Source organism: Chiroxiphia lanceolata, chromosome 15 (genome assembly GCF_009829145.1).
Source record: "Chiroxiphia lanceolata isolate bChiLan1 chromosome 15, bChiLan1.pri, whole genome shotgun sequence".
NCBI classification, from domain to species: Eukaryota; Metazoa; Chordata; class Aves; order Passeriformes; family Pipridae; genus Chiroxiphia; species Chiroxiphia lanceolata.
In genome coordinates, this window is record NC_045651.1 from 11,111,482 (window position 1) to 11,136,127 (window position 24,646).

Consider the following 24,646-nt stretch of genomic DNA (forward strand, 5'->3'; position numbering starts at 1 on the left):
TCAGGCACTCCTGTTTGTTTTATAGCTGCTGGACCTGAGCAGGACTCAGCTGCTGCTTTTTCAGAGCCTTTTCTGGGGAACACTGTGATTTCTTGCTTTTGGCTGGTGCAATTCCTCAATCCCCCTTCCACCAAGTGATGCCAGCAGACACGGGGGTGCAGAGCCCTGGGGTGGTGGTACACTTGGGCTGAGCACAGGGCAAGGTTGTCCTGCTGTTGGTTGTCTCCCTGATAGGGTTGTCTCCCTGTTTCTCCTATCCCCGTGAGTGGGTGGATGTCACCGTGCAAACAGCTCTCAGAGCTGTGGGGAGGGTGGGTTTGCACTGTGCTCCCTCTGTTTGGGAGCACGGTGTGATGAACAGTATCTTTGCTCTCTCTGCCAGCCCACAACGAAACACAGCTCAACGTGGCAGGAACTGCAACCGGTCACTGGGCCGCAAGTCACAGAGCAGAGACACCGATGAGTCCCAGATGGTAAAGCCACCTCCTGCACCTTGGATGGCAACTGTATGGGCAGAAATGGGGACCTCTCCCACAGGGGATTCTCTGCCAGTGCTGAGCCCCCCCTGCTCCTTTCCCAGCAGATGCTCCTGTTCTTGCTGTAACCCTAAAGCTTCTCACTTGGCCCTGTGTCCTTGGAAGGGTTTGAATGAGTGAAAGTATCTGTACTCTGATGCCAGTCCCTGTATCACCCGGCACTGAAGCAGTGGGAAGGGCTTGGCTCCTTATGGGAGTACATCAGCTGTGGGGGTGCTGGTTTTGAACTCAGGCTGGATGCCTGCCCCACATGTAGCCAAATTGGGTTGAGAAGTGCCACCTTCCTCCTCCCCTCCTTCATGTTGAGAAGATGCTGAGGTAAAGGCCGTGGCCAGAACAGGGTTATGGAGCTGACCAGGGCATGAGGACAAGGTTGGCAGGAGGAGGGAGTGCTAAAGGGGGAAACACTGAGCGGTAGATGACAAGTGTGTATGGAATAATGTGGGAGGAAGGTGGGGGTGTCTGCTCTCCCTTCTCATGAAAGAAAATGGAATAGTTCCAGCAAAGCTAAAAGTGGAAAATATGAACTAATAAGAGAAAATAAGTTACCGCAAAAAGGGTGACTAAACTGTGGATCTCACTGTCACAGGGTGTTGTCAAGAGGTAGGATGGTTAAAAAAAAAATACCTGATGTTTTAATTCCTCTGGCGTTTGCATACAGTAATTTAAATAACATTTTGGAAGGGATAGGAAGTGTATTTCCATGGGTGGAAAGACCTTACTACCAATTGCCTTAATTCTCCCTGAAGCCTCTGTCACTGACCGCTTTTAGAAAAGGGATATTTGAGTTAAAAACCTAGTAGGTAGTTCAGGTACAGCAATTTTAATGCATTCCAGAGGAAGCATTAGGTGTAATAAGGCCAGTCTGCTTCAGGGCTTAGTGGTATTTCCTGGTAGCACTGGAGGGGGAGTGGATGCTGATGAGCCTGACCGACGAGAGGTGATTCAGAGAGCAGATCTGCTCCTCTCCTCTTTCCAGGGCCACCTGTGAGTTTTGTCGCACAGTTCTCCAGAGCCAAAGGAGTGGTGGCACTGGCTGCTGGCACCTGTGATATGTGGGGCTGCTGGTGGGGTGGCCGCCTGTCCTGGGCAGAGGTGCAGGCAGCACTGTCTGGTGCGTAGGGAGGCTTTGAGCAGAGGATTGCAAAGGTCAGCATTGTCTGCTTTCACATCACCAATAATTACCCAGGTGAGGGAGGAAGCAGCGCATTACTGAAATTAACAAGTGATGTTTAACCAACAGGTACTATCATAGCACCCCAGCATCACTGAAACCCCCCTACAGCGCCTGGCACGAAATCTTCCTTCCCTGTCGTGCTTCCCACCCTGTAGGGCTATTGATAAACCATCATTTTTGAGCTAAATGCTGCATCTCAAGGTGGAATGGGAAGTGGAATACCCTCTAAGTCCCACTGTACCATTTGCAGTCGTAGCAACATATTTTGTAGCACCTGGAGATGAGGTTGGGAGCCCATTAGTCACTTTTTCATCTCAGTCTTTTCTCGATTCCTTGAGCAGCGGTGGGTGGCGGAGCTGAGGAAGGGGCTGTGTGTGCCAGGGAACAGGCTGTGCTATCCCTGACCTCTGCTGTTGGAAATCTGCTATGACTCTGCAAACACCCGCCCCACTCTGCTGGTAGGGTGTGAGAGGCTTTTTCGGGGTCTCCAAAGGTCGCTCCTTGTGCTGCGAGTTTGTCCTGGCTGTACCACGTGTGGTTTGTAAGGAAAACTGTGCCTAAATGTTCCCGTTGCCATGCTCGAGAGGAAACAAGAGGGCACCCCTCATTAGTCATAGCTGCTCAGATATGCTCGTGTCTGTCGACGCAGTGGGCGGTAGAAGTTGTGTGCGTGTCGCACCGCCCTCGGGCAGCGCCAGTCTGCTGGAGACATCTTTCCTTAATTTTGACCAATGGGCTTCGTCTTCATTCTTGGAGATGAAACAGCATCAAAGCCCTGATAAGGAGGGCTAAGAACAGGTAGCAGAAGTTTGTCTTCTTATGGGTCCACAGTGAGAGAAATAAACGCGCTCAAGACCATGGTGTTGAGGTGGATTAGATGAGTGGGGCGTGAGGGCTCTGTTCCCAAAAGCTTGACTGGCTGGTCCAACAAGAGGCACAATCTCTTTCCAAGTCTGTCCTGGCTGGAGGTGTGATGGACATGCTAGAGGGCAGAGGGGCCCCATGCAGGGCTTGGTTTATGAGCACTTTTAAGTCATGTAAAGAAGGGTCTTGCAAGTGAACCAGCACCAAATGTGATTTCTTTGTCTCTTCAGCTGGACTGTGATCGAATTCTGCACGGGGTAAAGGGTGGAAGGATTTTCTGCAGCGAATCCTCACAACCAGTCTGTGGCACTGATGGGAAAACATACAAAAATGAATGTGACTTGTGTTCAGCTGCCATGTGAGTAGGCGGAGAGATTTCACTAATACAGGGCCATCCACCATTCCCGAGTGTCTTTTGCAGAACAGTGTTTGTTTTGATACATCATGACTCACTATCAAGTGTGTCCTCAGTGCTTTGCTGTTAAGCAAACATAGATCAAAATGCCTGAGATAAATCTGATGACAGCTAATTAAGATACACAAGTTGCCAGGGTCCCCTATACCCTTTCTGCCCAATCACAGATTGTTTGGGGAGTAATAAATGCCACCATAAGCATCAAAGCATTAAGGAGTCCACAGAGGACTGTCACGCTGATGGCAGAGAAAGCTGTGGTGTTGCAAGTGAATAATAAGCAATGTCTTGTCCTCCCTTTGCAGGAAAGCTTCAAACTTCATCACATTAAACTACCAAGGCGAGTGCCGAGAGCCTGCCCCTGAAGTGGTAAGCGGCACGCCATGGCTGGGCTGTGAACATCAATCTTTTCCCTTCCTCTGGTGAAACTCCCCTTTTGGCACTGTCTCAGCCTGTGGGGGTCAAATCCAGGCAGCCACAGTGGGGAGTGAGGAATGAGAAGTAGCTGGCACTTCGTCACAAACTGCCCACTGTGCCCTTCAGCAGTAGCTGGGGGGTCTACGCTTAGACCCTGCTGGCAGGTTAACTGGGTTAACTTTTCGTTCAGTTAACAGTGGGATAATTAAAGCCATGCTCTGCAGCTGCTCTTCAGACACATTTGTTGGGAGGGAAAAGAGGTATTGGGGCCCCATCTCTCTTCCTCCCTGCCTTTGTTTTTCTGGATGGGAATGTTGCTGAGATGTGGAGGAACAAGTACCTCTTACTGTGTGTAGTATCTATCCCATTTTTCACTCCAAGTGCCTGCTGGGGAGCCAACCTGGCCTCTGCCATCTGTGGCAGGATTGTTAGAGCCCCAGAAATGGATGTTCATGGTCCAGATATTTATATACAGGTTGAGACTTAGATTTAATATATTAACCTATGCATAGTCTCCGTGTTTTGCTTAGGCTGTATGGTAGAAGAGTGATGGGAAAACACCTGACTTTCCTCCTGGGACTTTGGTTTGGCCAGGAAGACCACAACTGTGTAAACTATAAATGGCTCCTTCCCTAAGTAATATCCAGGTAGATGGTTGGGAAATCAAAATTATTCACTAGGTGGCATACTTTCTGGAAAGGTCTTGACATCTTGTGCAATCCCACATAGCAGATGAGTTAAACATTTCTCAGTTGTGCTTTGTCTTTCTACCAGTGGAAGCTTGACAGTCTCCAGCATTTGGATTTGCAGCCAGTGTCTCCCAGTTTGTGTCTGTTGAGTTCACAGGCTGTCCTGTGGCACCCAGGGACAAATGTCCTCATTGACATGAACTCTTTAGAAACTGAATATTCGTACCAAGGGAAATAGGTCGCCTAAACCTATAGGTGATCCAAATATTGAACCTGTCAAAGAGAAGTTCTGTAAAGTTTTGGATGGAGCTTTGACTTCAGAATAAGAATGTGGTATCCATGGGCTTGTAGGCAACAAGGAGCTACAAGATATGAGAACAGTCGTGCCATGCCTTCCTTTGTTCAGTGACAGGATGCCCCCAGATCCCCAAGACACTAAAACTAAACATTCTGGCTCTTTTTCTCCTCTTCTGTAAAGCAGCAGGGTGCTCTAAACTTTGTTTCATCAAAGAAATTGTAGTGCAGAGAGAAAGAATTTTGCCTGTGATGGTACTGGAGGCCTTTGTGTCTTGATTTTTAGTGAGAGGGAGCTGCTGTTGGCTTGTGAATTCTGGGGGCACAGGAAGACCAGGTAGTACTTGAATCTGCTAGTGACTGTGCTCACACTACCCGAGACAGAATGAGACTGGGTACACCGTGGCAACAGAAAAGTAGAGAGGATTCCCACAAAACTGTGCCTGGTCTGGAATTCCTTACTGTTTCATGTTTTACCAAGCTGTTATGGCTCTCAAGCCATTGCAATTAAAGGGGGATGCCATTTACTGAAAGTCACAGCTTGTAGCTGTGTTAAGTACTCCAAGGAGAGTTGGTTGCAATTAAAAGGGAAAGTGATAAGCTTTTTCTGAGGGGTAAGAAAAGTTAAACAAAAACCCCCATGCACAATGATTTATTCTTAGTTTTTTTTATGTCACCTGAAGGATCAGACTGAAAACTTATGGGAGCTTATAAACAATGTACAGAGCAAAGCTATTTTCAGCACTGAAATTCATGCTCACTTTCAGTATAATGAATTTTTCTTTCTGCTGAAGACTTGGACACTGAATATATGCTACTAAAACCTGGAGGAAACCAGCTTCCAGCAGTGCTTTTGGCATCAGAAATAGATTTAGAGAGTTGGAATGTGCAGAATATGAAATGCTTTGGAGGAAGATAAGAAATTGTTACCCAAAAAAAAGTAATATTTCCTTGAGTTGTATTTTTAATATATCCATAGAGAGTGCTGGGTTGCCTGAGAAAATGTGTGTTCAAGGTGCCTCATCCCTTTGCCTGCATCCGCTCCTGCCTGCAAAGCTGCAGCTGGATTTCCATGTGTTTCTGAGAGCTCTGGTAACCTGATGGCCATCAGGGAAGGATGCTTGTAGGAAGGGATGGGAGCAATGTGGTTTGATAGAGATCTGATACTAAAGGGTGTTTCTGTGCACGGCTGAGGTGGAAAACCTTGCTGCAGAGTCAGCCTGTCCCCACTGGCCAGCGTTGGGTCTTGCCACCTTGCCTGGGAGGTCTGTGGTTTAACTGAATTCCTTTGATCCTGTTCTGCTTTACTGATGAGAAATGTAGGTCGGCATCCTGGGTTTAGATATCTTTTTTTTGTAAGTTAACTGACTGGTACGTCCTACAGTGCTGTGTTACATGGATGAATTGATTGTGGGTCTTTCCAGCACATCTGACTTTTAATGCTGCATGTCTTGCAGTTTAAAGGTTTTTCCACAGGTCACCCAGGCAGTAGTCACCAGTATGCCCACATTAGTCAATAAGTCAGGGAAAAAAGGAGATATCCAGTTTCTCCTTTTTTTATTTTTTAAACCTGTTTCTTAACAAATAGAAAACTCCTAGATGAGCAAGTCCCGGTTTCCTTACAATGCTCTCTGTTTTGCCATGCTGCTTTTTGAGGTGGCAAAATAAGAAAAGACAAAAAGCAGGACCTTTCCCAGTTAGAAAATAGGTGTGGAAAGCACCTAGCTTCAGGCTGAAATTAGTCTTGTTTTCCTCAGCTGGCAGCAGCCCAATCTGCCTGTCCTTGTGCCAGGCTCTGCTGCAGTTGTCTCACGTGGGCACTGAGTTGGCCTTGAGGGGCTGTCACACTGATACCAGTGTCACACAGCAGTGGTCAAGTGGACTTAGTTTTTGCTCTTCCTTTCCAGGAGTAACGGAGTTCAGACTGCCAGCAAACACCAGGGATCACCTGTGACCAAAGGTACGGAGAGAGGGGGAGTGACTTACTCCTGCTTGGCCAGCCTGTCCTTTGGGGGCTGTGTTTCACAAGGGTTGGAGTGTCCTACCTTGCTGGACAAGCTGCAGGGCTGGGACAGATGGCTTTGCAGAATTCCTCCTCTCACTGCAGATGTGGGATGGTGGGGCTGAGTCTGTGGGAACTTGCAGTAGTGGGCTCTGCCCACTCCTTCTCCCCTGGCTCTGTTTTTCCCAGCCAGGCTGTCCCTGCAGAGCGGGGAGGATGTTGGCAGAGCAGCTGCTGCCCCCCATCATAGAGAGGCAGGCTGGCCCAGAACCCCTGCAGAGCATGGGGGCAGCTTTGGTGTTTCCTCATGGTTCTTTCATGTCCCTTTGCCTTCTGGGACTATAGTAATGAACTGTCTGCCCTCTGTCTCCACAGGGCAAGTAAAGGAAGAGTCGATGTTGATCATCAGGGGAGCTGCCAAGTCCCCAGGACTACCAGAGCTGCCTTCAACCCCTTCTGCAGCAAACGGGGCCCGTCCTTGCTCAGGTGGAGGGCGAAAGGCTGTGGGGACTCCGTGGTGTCTTCCCAGGTCTGCCCCATGCATGCCGTTGCAGTCTCTGCCGCCTCGCTGTGTCTTAACGTGCTTCTACAATAAAGATAACTCATCAGCTTCATGTCACTTTTGTTCACTAAGCCTTATGGGAGGGACACATGAGTCCCCACTCCGGCTTTACACCATGTGCTCCTTAGGCAATAAGCACCCAGAGGTGCACCAGCTGCTGTAAATACCTGGCGAAGATGTTGGACCCAAGGAGGAAGAGCGTGGTCCAGGGTTTTGTGAGGAGGGACCAGGTTCCCTCTGACTCATTATGGGGTCTTGGGCCAATCACTTCACTGCCCTATCAGCCCTTTTCTCCTGCCTGTAAAACAAACATTAAAAGATACTTACCTACCTCAGAGGGTTGTTTGAGATTTAATTGGTTTACATTTGGAAAGTTACAAGGAAAAATTGGTTTTAAAGCACCTTGTCTCTGGGCTGGCAGTTTAGTTGTTGCAGGGAATGTCCTCTTCCAGGCTTCTCATCTAAGGCACTGGGAAATCCAGACCACTTTGTTTTGAGCAATAGTGGGAAGTAGTGGTCATCTTGAGTGGTCACGTCAGATGGTGTGCTGAACCCTGCCCCACCAAAGCTGGAGCTGGGGGCACATCCAGGCAGAATCTGAAGGTGTGGATTTGGCCAGCAGTATTTCTTGCTGTGAGAGGGCAGAACCACTGATGGCACCCTCAAGGCAGCACAGAAAGCTCAGACATCGTGATGGCCCATGGACTGTCACTGCCTGGTTCACCTTCTGCCTTGGCCTGAACTTCCCTGTGAGCTCAAGGGCTCAGCCAGTGCCCATCTTTTGGGTCCATCTCCTGCAGGGAGAGAAGGCTCCTTCCTTCGGGACCCTGGTGCTGGGGCAGATGCAGAAGTGAGAATTTCTGTGGCATGAAATGGCTTAAGGTTTTTAAGGAAAGGTATTGTTGTTTTGAGGTGTAACTGACCTACAGACAGTTCTAATTAATTTATATTCTGAAACTATGCTAAGATAAAACCAGGCTTTTGAGTTAAGGGTTTCCCTGGCTTTTTGGGATCAGTGAATCTGGAAATAGGGTGGTATGCAAAGCAGGAGACACCGATGGTGGGTTAACAGAACTCTGCTGGCGGTTTGCACGTACCTCCTGTGCTTTCTTCTATAGCTGTTACTTAAAGCAAATATGTTCTTTATTTGTATAAACTTTATTTCAGGACATTTCCAGAAGACCTTGAATGAACATACACGGTGTTTGAGTCCACTTAGTCCTGATCTGTAAACACTTTCTCTTGCAGATAAGGCTGGAATGTCTTTCTTTCACAGCCACTTGATTTTTCTTTCAATTTTTACAGGATTTTACCTAATACCGATTAATTTCACTCCCACCGAAGACATAGAATTTTTGCAATTAAGTTATCAAATCCTTTTTCTCTACTGCAGTTAATGAGAATTGATTTTAAACTCTCAAAATGCTTACGTATTGCATCACATTTTATTATAACTGATAATAATAAAGCCTGATTTTATTTTCAACAAACTCTGACATAAGTGGTTGTTAGTATTTTTTATGCTGATTTCTAATGTAAGCAAACACTATGGTTTAGAAATAAATTATGACTGCCTCTTTTGAAGTGGAAAATCCCCTAAGTAAGTAGAATCATGTAGGGTGAGAGTCCCCTGTTTGGGACTGGTTAGCTGTTTTGGGGAATGTAAAGTTTGTCTTAGAGCTGTGATGAAACAATTACATTCTTGAATGTTATTTATGCAGCCTGAGAACGATGAATGTCAGACAGTAAAAATGTGCTCTGATGATGTCTGCTCGCTGATTCCAGCTAAAATCATGTGCAGGGACATCTACATGATTTCATAAAAGCAGTGCACAATTTGTGGCTTAAAATAAATTCTTGCAAATGAAAATCAGTGCTCTTGAAAGCTACTATGATTTGTAGTGATTTCAAGTATTTAAGTTTTCAAATAATGACCCCTAAAACCTGCATTAAATGTGCTTGAAAAGCAATGAGCTGATGAAGCCAGTGCCCCAGTAGCCTCTTCTGTCAGTATTTGAGCACCTTCTAAATTTTTCCTGCTGCCAGAAGAAATTATCATCCACAAAAATCACAGCTGGTGATAAGGGATCATTAATCAGATTCCAAGCCTGTCTGCTGAGAAGATGCAGGACAGAGACCTGCTAAAACTGCCTGTGTTGCTGTGAGCAGCAATACCGGCTCCATCCTGTTCTTGGCAGCCTTCTTGCTTGCTCTGTTCTTGCTTTCCACTCCTTTTTGCAGGTTGCTCCAAGGGCTGCTAGTGAGGAACAGTCCTGAGTGGCACCATGTGTGGTGGAGCTCCGGTGGGGTCTGCATGATGGAAGCCATGTGTTGTTCCTCCTGGGGAGAAGGAAGCAAAGGCTCATGAGGTGTTGGTGGTTTGCTACCCTTTCTTTTATGTTTGCTCTTGCTTACCCTTTGTGTTGCCCTTTAAAACTGTAACAAGGCCAAACCATCCCTCTATGAAACTGGAAAGGTACCAGCACTCTGAGGACTCTTCAGTTTCCTGTAAATTACACTTTATTAAGGGTGTCACTTGCCAATAACCACAGACCCCATGTGGTTCACAGCAATTCCTGAGGTTTTGCAGAACTGGCATTATGAACTGACAGTTCAGTCTCCAGCCTCTCACTGTGGTTGGGTTTTGGGCTAAAATACTCTCTGCAAGGACCTTAAGTCTCTTACTTTTTTTTTCTTTTTTTCATAGAAGGTGTCAGGACCTTATGCAATTCTTCAGGGTGTGCAAGTACTGCTCTTGTATACAGTGAGGACTGTTGACTCTGGCAGATGCTTCAGCAGACTTTGAACTCACCATGGTGTTTTTCAGTCCTCTGCAGTCTGTCCATTTGAAGCCTGGAAGCTCTGCCCACCTAACTCCCTGCTGCTCTTGCAGCCACAGAGATAGAGAGCCCTGGCATGGCCCCATGGTGTGCTCTGGCCAGGGCACCTTCTGCAGTCTGCTATAGCAGTTTAGGGGCATTTGTTCCTTCAAGAACCCAAGTGAGTTGTGACATGAAGAGACTGGTGCTGTTTGTGCTGGCAAGCCCCTCTGGCAGACCTCTCTTTTCTGGCTCTCCCTACATTTCTGTGATGCTCAATCCCACTACACAACAGCTGTATATGGGTAACTGGGGATTTCAGTGTTATTTGTCTTGATTATCGCAATTTCTGCTCCATGGCCCATCTGCTTTCACACTGGGGACTGGTGAATGGGCCTCCCTCTTTCCCCTCTTTAGGGCTCCTGGTTGGCATCTGTTAGAATATCTGTCTTTTCCTTCAAGACACTCCCTACTACAGGGAACTCTCATCCATGCTATTTCCTTGGGATCTCCCTGCTCCATTCTGCTGCAAGCCCCCTCCTGCTGCCCAGCTCTCCCCCTGGAACTGCAAGACAAGCACTTTCAACACTCATTTGCATGAAGGTGTGAGCAACTCCACTCAAGTTGTTCACTGAAAACAAGATGTAAATGCAACTGTTTGCAAATTAAAAAATCAGGTCCTTGATGTAGAGGGTCCCAAAACAAACAGTTTAGTGCTTGGTGTAGTAACAACTGCCCATGTGGTTTGAGAATGGGAAGCATGGACAGTATGCATATATCTCTGACAAACAGGTGAGTTGGCTTTATTGTCTTCTTGCCTCCTGTCCCAGCCTGTGTCAGTGAAATTCTGCAGAAATAGTGACAGATGATTCACAGCTGGGACTAGAGGCAACCTGAGAGGCAGCAGAAGAGAGGAGTGGAGTGCTCACGTCCAGGGCTGCTCAGCCAGGTGGGATTTGCAGCAAGGGAAAATAAGCAAGTAATTGTCAACGCAGCATCACTGCAAGTGCGGATTGCGCAAGCAGAAGGGTGTAAACACAACCAAATGTCTTCCTGTCCCATGTGGGTGGGATGTGCTGCTGCAACTTCTGCTCTGGTCTTGAAAGGCTCTGTCCTGATGGACAAATGCTTTGCTGAATCACTTCTCTAAAGCAGGGGCTCGCTTGTAGGGTCACAGCATGGACCTTCCTTGTGCACAGGACGGGAGCCCAAAGCTGAGCATTGTGTGCCTGGGCTGGCACATGGGGCAGCAGACACGTGCTGTAGCTGTGGTGATGTTTTCTAAATCCTAGTTCCTTCTTTATATCCTTGACGGGTGTTTGCTCTTCTGTCCCTTTACTCTGTCTCCTATTACAAACTACTCCCCAAAACTAATCTTAGTTGGAAGAGAATTACTTTGCTCTTGACAGAACATGCCGAGTCAATCTACTTTAACTGCAGATTTGGTTTGCAAATAATGTCTCCTTTCCTATAAGGTTCAGGTGTCATTGCTGTGGACACTGGCAGGAATTTGCTTGACCATGACAGCTTTTACAGAGCCTGGCAATTAAGTTGTCAAGATACATTTTCCACTGCCAGGAAGCATTAATGGACGCTGGTCTTGGCTGGAATAAGCCCAGAGAGATGGATATTATAATCAAGATGAAAAGAGGTCCTTGTAGCTGAGGCTTGGATTGGTCCAAAGGTCTGGAGCCCTTGACACGTGATGAAACTGAGATAAGGGAAAGGGCAGGAAACATGGGGTGGAACATCAGAGGGAAGGAATGAAATCAAGGTATATGAATACGGAGATGAACTCTTATGTTCCTAGAGACTAATGTAGCAGGAAAGGTTGGCATTTGGAGAGACTTCAGCTTTGCAGGTGCACACTGCAAACTACTAATAGTAGCAGAGTTCCTGGATATGAAAGTAAATATTTTTCCATTAGGCAATCCCCAAAATTTTATTGTTGTGGATTTGCTTTTTAAGTGAGAAAGATGTTGGAAATTTCCTTCTCTTAGAAAATAAAACTGTGATGATTCAACACGAGCTCGCTCTGTTTAAATTATATCAAAAATAGATCTGCAAGTAAGGATTTTGATTACCAAGTACAGAATTTGAAAGATTAAAAGTTAGCAAGAAATTTGGAGAATTTAGGATCCCAATTGAGAAGACTACAATTGAGACCAATCCAAAGAACTGCCAAAAATCTCCTTATATAAAGGACAAAAGGAGTGTTCAGGACCAATCTAAGTTCCATTACCTTAATAGTGGGCAAACCTTAAGGAGATGTTTGAAGAAAACTAAAGATATAAAGCGTAAAGAGATAACGTACACAGTGAATTTTCAGGAAGGAAACCATGTGTGGGCTAATACCAATCTTTGCAAAGTTGGCTGATTTCCTAGGTAAAGGAAATACAGTACATCTAGTCTATGCAGAAATTAAAGGCATTTGGCCTGCTGCCCTGTGGGATGGTGTCACTTAGACTTTGTGAGGTGGGTCAGGGACTGGCCATGGGGGAGGTGGTAGCAGATGAGCAGGCGGCACCCTGGGAGTTATCAGTGAACAGCCAAAAAGATGGGGTTTAGGACCGAACTTCATATTTTTGCTCTTTGCTGTTGTACAAAAAAAGTTGGCACATGGAACAGAGCACTGCTGAGTTTTTTAAACAGGAGAAGATCAGGATTCCTCCCGCAGAGCACAGGGTGACCTTCTGGGCTGAAATTGCCTGGGCTCAAACTGGGATGAAATACAGCAGTGAAGAGTACAAAATCATGCTCTGAGGTTAAATAATGAGGGTTTTGGCTATCAGTTGACAGCTCAGTTGAAAACTACAGAGGAGGAGAAAGTTCTAATTGCATTTAAGCAGACACAGGGTAGATGTGAGCCCGCAACACCCTGCAGGCATGTGAGGGGCAGCCCAGGGCTGGGCAGATCTGTCCAGGAGGGGTCTTGGCACGGTTCCTGCTCGTGAAATCCCCTTCCTGGCATACGCGCTTGTATCAATCATTAGCTAGACATCTAGAGCTGGGTAAACACATTTTTGGCTTTGAATGGTGATGACAGGCTTGGAGCATTACCTAATAAGGTGGGACCACTTGATAGCATGGTGTGCTATATATTCCTGCTCCTACCTGCAATCTTCCTCGCCTGCACAGAGAGCACGCAGGCTGCACTGGAGCTGTATCCTTGGCTGCCATGAAGATAACAGACATTTTCCTGAGGGCAGCTCTAGCCCTTTGTTGCTGCTTTGGTGAGTATTTCCTGGGATACTGCAGAGATTGATCTAGCTGAATTGGAGCTGAATTTTCATTTCAGTAAGAGTCTTTGGGTCTTGCGACATGGACGAGAACTTTATTCCGTGCAGAAATATCCTTCCTGAGAGAGTGTAGCAAAAAAGTTAGGTTTCAAGACTGAGGTTTCAGCAAACATCATGCAGGCAACTGTTTCCATCGTCTTGGTTTGTAAGAGCAGTTGCTGAAGAAGCAGCCCTAGTGCAGGGCAGGAACTTGCACATGGGAGTCCTGTGTATAAAGGGCAAAACAAAGCTGTTAGAAATGGCATCATTACCCATGTGAGCAACATAAATGCAAACTTAAAACTCTGTTGGGTTGCTCTGTAAGTTTACTGTGCTGCTCCTGGTAACTGAGAAGGATGTGTTTGGAGATGGACAGTGCCAGTGGTTGATAGTCATCTTAAGCATGCGTGTCCAAACTTCTGAAAGTCAAATATTAAGTCTCTTGGGTTAAAATCCAAGAGTACTGAATTGAAAGCACCTTCCCTCTAACATCTGAGGGATGGATTAATATATATGCTCTCACGTGTTTTATCTGCCCTCAGAAGAGCAACGAAACTGTATTTAGTAACTTTTAATACATCCTATGGCCATTTACTGGCACAATGTAGAACTCCATATTTTCCTAAACTAAATGAGTTAGTCAACAACATCACTGAATTTAAAAGTCTCATGAAAAACTTTACAAATGTATTCTTTGCATATTAGTAATTTGATTTTTTTTTCTCCATTTTTTTCTTTTAGGTACTGCCTTTGGAGTTCAGGTAAGCTACAGATCTGTTTATTCTGTTCTATTCAGGTTTCTGGTAAAGCAGAAACAGTATGTAATTACCCAGTGAGCACATGGATTAAATCTAATGAAATCATAGCTGTTCAAATAATATTTTCCAGTGCATGGCTGAATAATATTGCCAATTTCATGAGAAAGTAAAAGATCCCCATTTCTCACAGTATTTTCAGTTCATTAAATAAAAGGAAAAAGCAAGAAGTAATTGTACAATCCTATTATATTAGCTCTTAGACATAATTTAGTTACTCCAAGCCAAAGGCAGTAGTTTGCCTCCTCATGAGGAATACTGTCTTATGATATGCTTGAAAGTATCAAAGACTTGTGACTCTGATAATTGTTTCCATATGGTAAGACCCAAAGAACTGTGTTCCTTGCATAAATTTCTATACCTATATCACAGAGAGGAAAAAAGCAGGGTCTGAGCCATGGATTTGTCTGCAGGTTCTTCCCACGCAGCTACGAGACTCCTGTAGCTCACAGAGTGCAGCACGATCTGAAACGATCCGCTGTTGAGCCGAGGGGCTCCGGCGCAGAGCTGGGCTCCCGATTGCCAACTGCCTTCATTAAACAGTGTCTCACCCACAGCAATCCTTCCCCTGTGCTGTGCATCCCTGGACTTCATCAGGAAAGCATAATCAGAAACTTCAGTAGGGAGGATTCCCTTCTCCTGACTGCCTGAGCAGACTCCCAGAAATGCCTCTAATTTGCCTGTGGGCAGGAGCTGCAGGCACTGTGGCAGTGGGAGGCTGCTGGGGGTTTCATTCCATGAGGGGGCCAAAATTGGGGCTGATTCTCTGCTCCTTTCACAGCTTGACTGCAGCGAGTATGCCAGAGGCATTACCAAGGATGGAAGGTCCTGGGTAGCTTGCCCAAGGAACTTGAAACCAGTCTGTGGCACTGATGGCAACACATACAGCAATGACTGTGGGATCTGCCTGCACAATGAGTAAGTACTGCTGGAACCTCACAGAAACCTTAAGGCAAGGTGTTTCAGGTAAAGGTGGCAGCTTTGTTCCCCAAAGATGAGCTGGGATGAGGAGCAGCTGGGTGCCAACACTGCCAGCCTCGAGGCAATGGTACTCTGAGATCCTTGACACTGGTCTGCTTCCTTCTAGGGAACACAGTGACAGTGTGGAGAAGGCCCATGATGGAGAATGTGAGCCAAAATCTATCATGGTAAGACAAAGTCTGTAATGGGGGCAGTTCAAACACCACACAAAAGGAGAATAGAGCATGCACAACTGGTCTGCACAGCCCAAAAGGCATTAAAATCTGATGATAAGCAAAGCTGGGAGGGTTTTTATGGGCTATCTGATACCATACCTCTGTTATTTTCTACTTCAGACTTCTAGTCTCTGTATTAGGGAATAAAATGAAAGTAATATGTTGGCTGAGGTTTGGATCTCACCGCTTGGATAGCTCCAGCAGGATCTTATGAAGTGCCTTGCAAAACCCAAATCACAATCCTTCTTGCTATGCCATTTCTTTTCAGCGGGAGAGAATTCTCACAGAGAATTCTGCTTCTGATAGTGGAATTAGTTGGTCCCCAAAGCCTGAGAGAGAGTAAGCAGACTATGTAGGAGTGTTGTATCTTTATATCAAAAATGTGTGGTTTTTGTTTTTTTTTTTTCCTCTGTTCCTGCTATTTGTACAGATTGATTGCAGTAAGTACCGAAGAGCTGTAATAGATGATCACGTCGTGGTAGCATGCCCAAGGATATCGAAACCAGTCTGCGGCTCCGATAGCTTCACTTATGGCAACGATTGTGAGATCTGTGCCCATAACATGTAAGTCTTGTGCTTGGAACATCCTTCTGGATAATTAGTGACTTAAGGCTCTCAGAAGCACTTCTGTAAAATATTAGTCTTAAGGCAGGTGTCTCTGTAGGTCTCCTTGGAACTGGCTGTTTTTAATTCTTCAGCCAGCTTGAGTTTTCTTCCCTATTTTTTGACTGCGGTCGTGAGGGGAATCACAAAAAACCCAGAGCAGAGCCATGAACAGATCAAAGTGTTACTTATAATACCGAATTACTCCTAACACTTCATTCCCATGGGATATGGGAATACTGTGCATTTGCCGTGGCCATCTGCAGGTTGCATTCAGACAAGTCAAGCAGTTGTAGTGTCCCACAAGATGGGTGGAACTCAGCTTTGTTGTCCCAGTGCCTGGAGTGACATGGGGGAAGTTATTCTCAATACTTCCTAACCAAAGTTTTTCTTTCTTTCAGAGAATATGACACCAATATTACCAAAATACACGACGGAGAATGCAAGGAGTTTGTAAGTGCAAGAGAAGTCAAAAATTAATTTTTTAGGGCTGCTAATAGAATCCTGAGGACCCCACAGATTTTGCTAGGAAACTACAAGAGATTCATAGCACAAGGCTTACAGGGGTCCCAGTTCCTGCTTGGCTTTTCTGGATGATGTGGGTGGATTTGGCAACCTCCTTGCTCCAAAGAGAAGGTCATCCCATGCTTACCACACCAAATTGAGGAAGGAGGAAGGAGAGGGATATGGAATGAGGAGCTGCAGTGAGTCAGTGCTTCAGAACTCACTTCCCTACGTGCTAAGCTGGCTTGTGTGCCCAGAGGAAGGGGTGGGGGGCAAGGTTTCACTTGCCAACATTCTGTGCAGGTTGGCAGTTTTCTCTCTGGAGATCACAAGCATTTCAGCCCTCAGCAACAGAGATTCAAAATTCCCATGCTGGTGGTTTTCACAGACACAGTGAGATTCACAAGAGCACTAAGCATACATATTTATAGAGCATGGTGTATTGTATCTTTGTGTGAGGCCAGCAGTCTGGTGCTTCAAGAAGAGAAGGTTCTGTATTTCAGCGCCAAAATTGTGGGATGTCTGAAGCCCATTCTCTGACTGATAGATAACCATTTTTTCCTATCCTTTCAAACCCTGTGCTGAACTACAGCGAATCTGAAGTAAGAAGTAATCACAGAGCTGGAGAAGTGTGGAGAAAACCAACAGAAACCAAAACAGTATTAGTCAGATTTACAGCTGGGGAAAAATGTTTCTAACCAAATTCAAGAACACTTTTTCGATGAGAAGAGGCCCAAAATTTTATACGTGTTCTTCTGCCTGAAGAATCCCTTTGACAAGATAGTCCTTTTCCTTGACTGCTAGAGAACTAGGATAACATTAAGAAAGCTCATTTCTGATTGGAAATTTAACTTCAGTGTATCAGGGCTTTTTCCTGTTGCAGAAACAACTGAGGCTTGGATACAGAGTGAACAGCTTTTGCATCAGCTTTTCTTGCATAGCAAGGGCCCCACCAGAGCTTTTTGTCCTTATTTTGACAGGTTGACTGCGACAAGTACCCAACACAAGTCACTAAAGATGGCAAAGTATTAGTATCCTGTCCAAGGGACCTGAATCCAGTTTGCGGCACAGATGGCAACACATATGATAACGAATGCGGGATCTGTGCCCACAATGGGTAAGTGCCATACTTAGAGTGCTCCTTCTGAGTAGCCAGAAATGCTGTGCAGTCCTGAGAACCACCCTGCTGCATTTCTGCTTATGCCTGTTTCTTCAAGTCTCTTAGAAACTGGGTTGGTTTGGGATTTACCTTGAGTTTCTTTCTGATGTCTTCTTTGTGCTTGTGAGAGAAAACCTTGAAGAGTAATAAGGCAGCTCCTTGGATTAGTCTGTGGGCTGGGCAGTGACTGGGCAGAGGAAGGAACAATTCGGAATATTACTTTAAATTGCATTTTGTAGGAAGATGGGATGAGCTTGTTAATGAGTAAAGTAGCTATTCTGATACACTTTTATAGTTTGCTTCATTTTGCACATGACTGTGACCAAGAGGTTAAGCATTTAGTTCCTAAATTTTATTGTTTCCCTCCTCCAGAATACAAAAGACCCATGTTGGCAAAAAGCACAGTGGACAGTGCAGACAGGAGACTTCTGATGTAAGTGTTCAATATAAGCCTTACTTCTCTTAGCTGTATCAACTGAAAGGTTCCCTGAGGTGACATCTACTCTGAAAGTGAGCTGACCTAAAGCCTGGCTTTCTACACTGGTCTATTAAGTCTTGTCAGGTTCTTGTGTCGAGGATGCCTGTGAATCCCATCTGAGGCAGGTGTCCTCTGGGCCCTCCTTGCCCTCTCAACCCTGGCAGCCCAGGGCTGCACAAGAGCTGGGCACAGAGCTTTCACTATGAATTCACACCTATGTCAGCCTTTGGGGTGGGGGTGGGCATGTATTCTGGAATATGGAGCACACCTGAAGTTTTGATCTGTGTATCAGCTGAGAAGTCCCAGAGCTGGTATCTAGGACATGCCAACACACAAATGAGGGAATTGGTCATTTTGGGCTTTGTGTTTGAAGGGCACCCTCAAAGGAAGATCAAAGTCTTCACTGTTTTGGTGTTTTGTTTATATCTATACTGCACAATGAAAAGAGGACTATGTTTTTTCCCTTTTTAAATTGCTTTTCTGACATATCTTGCATTTGGGATTGACCAAGCTTCTTACTCCAGTGATTTGGCATCTCACAAACTATGGTAGTGCCGTGCAGTTCCTTCTGTGCATGAGAGGATTCATGCAGAACTGACTCAACCTGGCTTTGCAAGAACTGAGCCGTAGCACTAGTGTCGCATCAGTATCCCAGTGTAAAAGACGTGGAAGGAGGTTATGGTGGAATTTCTTTTGGTCAGAAAACCAGGTCTTCCTCACGTTTGTCATTGCTGCCTTTTGCAGATCGATTGCAGTCAATACCCAGCAAGAAAGGTTAAGGGAGGCAAAGCCCTGGTACGCTGCCCCAGGATCCTGCGCCCTGTCTGCGGCACAGACGGATTCACTTACGACAACGAGTGTAGCATCTGTGCCCATAACGTGTAAGTGCTGTACATAGGACTCTCTTTTGGAGTGACTAGCCATGGTTAGTGCTCCACATGGCTTTTCTTTTGGTGCTAACATATCCATACATCTCTTTCTGTTTCTCTTTCAACCTCCTGAAGCCTCTGTCACCTTCATTTTCTTCCCTGATGCTCTCTTTTTGCTCCTCGGGAGAGCTGTGGGAGAGTCAGTTCTTGATTTGAGCAAACTATGAACGCTGTGATATCTGGGCAGGGGAAAGAGTGGGTGGGACTGTGGTGTTTGGGCAGAGGAAAGAGCAGATGGGGCTCCTGTGTAGCACACAGTGAAGAAACCTGATGGATCTGCACCCATTATACTTGCTAATGACTGGGATAAGCTGGTTCATAAGGAAATTGGATACCTCCTTTATCATATATATGGGTATGGATTGAGTTTGCTTTCTGTGGTACCTGGGTGTCACAGGGCTCAGCTGGTGTGTGTGCTAACCCCAACCTCTCCCTTTCAGACAACACGAGACTGACGTTAAGAAAAGCCATGAGGGAAGATGCAAGGAGGAAAGCACTCCCGTAAGTGTACTTTTACCTGTAAAATAAGCACCATTTACTCTCTCTCCTGTCTCCAGGAAGACCCTGGCTGGGCTCAGTGCACCCTCTATGCTCATGGATGGATGGAGCTTGGTGCACAGGGCTCATGTTGATGCTGTGGTTCTCCCTAGTTGCTCGCAGTTGCTGATGCCAATGTGCTGTACATGAGGGCAAGAGAGGACAGGGCCAGGTTGGGACTTCAGAAACAAAATGTCCCAGTACTGCAGATCTCTGAACAGAAATCATCAGAGGCAGCACAAGAACCATGCAACTCATTTTAGCACAGTAGGAGAGAAGGCAGAAGGCTGTGTTAGGTGTCAGTGTATTTATTCAGTGATAGGATTTCCATTGCAGTGGACAGGCAGGTTAAAAAATCCTTGTGCTCTGGTCAGCCAGGACAAATCTGCTCTCAGGTATGTGTACAGAAATAGCTTTATTATCCTGCACAGCAACAATATGTGCTGATAATATCTCAACTCATTTATTCTGCTTATGCAGAGCAGCTCTGAAGCACCAAAAATAATTTCATGCATCCTGAGGGACTGCAATATATTTTCTATACAAAAGACAAGTTGTTAAAATGCTGTCTTTGCTTTAATTTGCTCTTGGACCATGTGGGAAATATGGATAACAAGAAACACTGCATTGGGGAAACTGTGCAAAATGACAGTAAAGTGTCAGTGGTGCTTAGCCAGTGTAGACTGATTTCCTATAGATGTTTGTCTATTTATCCTCAAATATTTGAATTAATAGATTGTATATATTGTAAATATTTTTGTGTCAGGAGCTGGTGAAACAGCTCTTGCTGCTGTTTTGGAAAATCTGAAACAAAATCTCAGATGCAGTTAACTATGTCAAGCTGGACTTAATATCAAACACTTTCAATCAGATTCATCAAGTTGCACTGGGGGACATTTAGATTAAACCTTAGGAAAAAATTCCTCATTGAAAGTCTGGTCAGTAAGTGGAAAAGGCTGACCAGAGAATTGCTGGAATCACTGTCCCTGGAAGTGTTCAAAAGACATGTGGATGTGGCACTGAGGGATATGATTTGGTGGTGAACATGGCGGTGCTGAGTTAACAGTTGGATTTTAGGGGTCTTTTCCAACCTTTATGATTTCATGAAATGCTGGATTTAAGACTTGTTATGTGTACTACTCTAGGAAAATAATCTTTTTGGCCAGCTGTTCCTTTCTTCCCTCTGCTAGCACAAAATACCAAACCCAACTACCATTACTTAACTATTTTCTAATGCAAGAGTAAACTTAAAAAAACCTCTGGTTTTCCCCTGACATAAACCTTTAAAATCTGGAGGATCAGTGTGGACAGACTGCTGGGTGAGACACTCTTCTTGCACCAGCTGACCCAGCATTGCTGTTTTGCCTCCCCAGGTTGACTGCAGCACATACCTGAGCAATACCAAATCAGGGGAGGCCATGATGGCCTGTCCCTTCATCTTGCGTGAGCTCTGCGGGACAGACGGTGTCACCTACAGCAACGACTGTGCGCTCTGTGCCCATAACATGTAAGGCCTGGAGGTCACCCCTGGAGAGCTCCACAAAGTTATTTGTTGAGCATTTTTAACTCTCCTTTCTCTTCCAGCGCCTCTGGAACCGAGGTTGCCAAGAGGCACGATGGAAGGTGCATAGAGGAAGCTCCCCAAGTAAGTGAAACCTAAAGAAAAACAAGAGTTTGAGCAGGTGCCAACTGCATGACTTGAACAAACGCTGGTTGGTTTGGGTGGCGTAGCCTCCACGGAGGTCATGGCTTGTGCTGACCTTCCTTCTGTGGGTGAATATCACCCTCCTGGCAGCAGGAGCACTGTGCACTTCCTGCACACAGTCAGGAAAAGAAAGAGGAGAGGACAGGTGAGGAATGAGTTATGAGACAGGTAACATAAATGATTTAAGGCTTTACACGAAGAAATCCTTTTCCCACAGTGGTCCATCATAGCTGCTGCAGGAGCTTAGCAGCCCATTTTGGCAATATGGAAAGGGTACCCAGGGAACCTGGTGCCTCCTGGATGCTTGTGTTTTACAAAAGGATGTTCTACAAAGATTAGAGAATTGCCTGTGTTTTGAATGCTAATACCTAAGGTATCAGGGGATACCTGATACTCATCCCTGTTTTTTTGGTTTTTTTTGTTTTTTTGTTTTTTTTTGTAAATGCAATGTAATCTAATGTATACCAACAATGAATCTTGTAAAAATACCAGATTAACTATATTTGGCCAGCTCTAAACTATTTACTCTCATTGGGGAATAGAAGAACAAAGCCACCTCGTTAGCATTTGTTTGAAAGAGTCAACATCCCGAGTCAGATATTTCATTTCTATACAAACAAACTATGAAATGTCATTCCTTTGTTTCCCGAGTGCACTCTGTGCTCAGGCTGGGTGAGATACATAAATCAGGAAAGAAGAGCTCACACTGGAGAAACTGGGAGTGCTAAAATGCAAGGTCAGCTCTTCAGCTGGCGTAAATCAGCTTCAATGGCTGCCACTCCTGCTGGCAGGTTTCAACACTCGGAACCATCCCATTGCAACAAAAGCCCTGTCAGCATATCCCCCCTCCATTCTTGTGGGCCATGAAAAACACCCTGGTCACAGACAGCCCCCTTGCAGGAAGTGCATAAATCGTGTCATTTTTTTGATTTGCAGATTATTTTTGAGCTGTGCTTTGTAATATCCCGGTCAGTTCAGCAAGGTATAGGGGCATCGTGATAAATGCAAAGCTGAATGAGTAATGTCTGCCTTCCAGCCTTCATGCAGTCTTCTCCAGCATAAGGCTGTGAAAGGAAATTGCTAGTTTTCCATGAAGAATGAGTTAATATATAACCGTAATTTGTCCTCTGGTAGATCCTTTTAGGATCTGGCGTAGGCAGATTTAGGCAGAGGCAAAAGCAGAGGGGGTTGTGTCTGGGCTCCCTTGCACAGAGCAGAGCCCGTGTCAGAGCTTTTGTTGTCCTTGTTCCCCAGCTCAACTGCAGCCAGTACCGAATGTCCACACAGAAGGATGGCACACAGCTGATGGCCTGCACGATGATCTACGATCCCGTCTGCGGCACCGACGGTGTCACTTACGCCAGCGAGTGTACGCTGTGTGCCCACAACATGTAAGTACCTCCCTGGGGGTGGATGGATCCCTGAGTACCAACTGAAATTCAAGGACTCTCTATGAAACGCTGTGCTGGAGGGGTCCTGTCTGTCTGCCCACATCTTCCTGCTTCCTTTGTTGGTGTTTGACATAGGTGTTCAATCCCAGAGCTCCACAGAGGGGGGTGCGTCAACCATGGGCACATGTCTGACCCACAAGGGCACATTCTTGGTAGTGCTGTGCAGGCAGTCCTAACTAAGGTGGTTGATCTGAAAATCCTGTGGCTCCATGGGAGTGAGGTTTATTCTTGCTCCGTGGTTGTACTTGGGAAGGTCGTGGTTAACAATGGTCTCTCCTTCCTCCAGGGAGCATCGGACCAACCTTGGCAAAAGAAAGAACGGACGCTGTGAAGAGGACATTACAAGAGTGAGTGAGAAAGGATGGGAACAAAGGATGAAGTCCAGTGTCTGTTATGCTCATGAGGGACTGTTTTCTCTCTGTTTTACAAACTGGGGGAGTGGTGGTGTACAGACCTGAGGAGATCCCTTGGGAATTTCACACTGATCATAAAACAGCCAACGTCTGTCCCACTGCTGTGTAACAATGTAGGAAAAGGCATGGCAGTGAGCAGAAACAGTACAAAATCACATCTGCCACCAGGAGGAAACTTTGAGTTGGTTATAATAATGTTACAGCCACTTTCATTTCTCAGTGGGTGTCATTCCTTATGCTGGGGGGACACAGTTTGCTCTCAGGCAGAGAGACTCATGTCTATTTTTTGTGTGCAGGAGCTCTGCAAGAACTTCAAAGAAGTGTCCCATATATGCACCATGGAATATATGCCCCACTGTGGCTCTGATGGCAAAACATACAGCAACAGATGTGTTTTCTGCAATGCCTACCTGTAAGTATAAGAGTAAAACTTTTTTTTTCATGATCAGTTCCTGTACCAACTATGAATTCAGGGCTGTTTTCATGATGCCTTTTTGACTAGCAGCTTATGGGTATATACTGGACATTTCCAGTCCACCATGAGTTGTGCAAGGAGATGGGCTTTTTGCATTTTAGGGGAAAATGCAAGGGGCCCATTTCTGTGATCTGTACCTGGCCTTCTGTTTGTTAACTTAAAAAGTATTTTATTCATTTTCACCAGCACTCAATGTGTCCCACAAGCTCACGAGGGCATGTGGAAAGTACTTCACCAAACCAACTGTACAGTATCAAATGTATGAAACCTTCATCTTTCCTTCAAAGATGATAATGAAAGGGAGTATTTGGGTTCTTCATCTCCAGTCAATACTAAATCATCACTTGGGCCAGTGAAATGAGGAATGTGGCTTCAGCATTTAATATGCTCTATGTCTAATTCTCCTCTCCCCTTTTCTCACCAGGGAAAGCAGGACAACTCTCAATCTCATGAGTCTGGCTGAATGCTAAGTCTGTGCTGGAGTTCATCCAAGGAAGACAAGCTCCCTTAAATGTGACTTGCCATGGGCTAATCTTCCCTGGTAACATTCCTTCAGTTTCCCTTGTTTCCTTAGCTCCTGAGACACTTGTTCAATAAACTGACTTGGCAAAGTTTCTCTGTCTTAATGTTATATTGCATCTGTTTTGCCCCATCTCCTCCCTGACATGGTACTTTGAGTGCCTGTGTATTTTTCTGTTGGTGTTCTCTACCAAACTGTGGACGAAACCTTTCCTACCACGTGTCAGTGCCATCCCTGCTCTGATGAGGGCTTGACCTCCCCGTGGAGCTCCCAGTCACTTCCTTACTCCTCAGAGTCTCCTTGTCAGTGTTAATCTTATCTAACTATATCTCTGTATGACCTGATCACAGACTCTGTCTTTGCAGTCACTGCAAGGAGACATTCACCTTGAGAGTATGGTCCACCTCCTCCATAGGGAAATGGTTTGGATGTGGGTGGTGATTTGCTCTCAAGAAGAGCACTTTTTTGCTTGGGCTAGAAAAGGAAATCGGCTACCTAGCCAAGAGGTGCCCCTGTCCCAGTTCCTGCTGCCTGTGCAGCCTGTCCCATGGAAGGGACAGCAGCTGCTGTCAGGAAAGGTGATTCCAATCTGTCTCCACTGAATTTGTCCTCAGTGTCAAGTGCTGTTACAGGATATAATCTACAGGAGGGGTATATTGAGCTGCAATCAGGGTTACAAACAGCAAAAGTGTCTACTCATGAAATATCTTAATTTATTAATGCAACAGAATATCTCCAGGACTGGTGGGCAGTGATCACCCCTGAGATGGGGGACAGCCCTAGTGCATCACTGAGCTGCTTTCTAAAGACT

The 24,646-nt window shown here is 45.7% G+C and overlaps 2 protein-coding genes across 2 annotated transcripts; both read left to right on the plus strand.

The window, feature by feature from the left end:
* The first annotated feature begins 324 nt into the window (after nt 1–324).
* Nucleotides 325–7,256, plus strand: LOC116794441 (serine protease inhibitor Kazal-type 9-like). Its single transcript, XM_032703104.1, has 5 exons — nt 325–473; nt 2,808–2,935; nt 3,295–3,358; nt 6,297–6,349; nt 6,767–7,256. Exons 1-4 carry the CDS (start codon nt 354–356, stop codon nt 6,300–6,302), a joined length of 318 nt encoding a protein of 105 aa, XP_032558995.1. The 5' UTR covers nt 325–353; the 3' UTR covers nt 6,303–6,349; nt 6,767–7,256.
* A 5,616-nt stretch (nt 7,257–12,872) lies between these two features.
* On the plus strand, nt 12,873–23,936 carry LOC116794411 (ovoinhibitor-like). Its single transcript, XM_032703057.1, has 16 exons — nt 12,873–13,005; nt 13,792–13,811; nt 14,647–14,783; nt 14,953–15,013; nt 15,492–15,625; nt 16,066–16,117; nt 17,149–17,285; nt 17,700–17,760; nt 18,550–18,686; nt 19,175–19,235; nt 20,645–20,778; nt 20,856–20,916; nt 22,231–22,367; nt 22,714–22,774; nt 23,137–23,252; nt 23,740–23,936. Exons 1-16 carry the CDS (start codon nt 12,951–12,953, stop codon nt 23,783–23,785), a joined length of 1,410 nt encoding a protein of 469 aa, XP_032558948.1. The 5' UTR covers nt 12,873–12,950; the 3' UTR covers nt 23,786–23,936.
* Nucleotides 23,937–24,646: the final 710 nt, after the last annotated feature.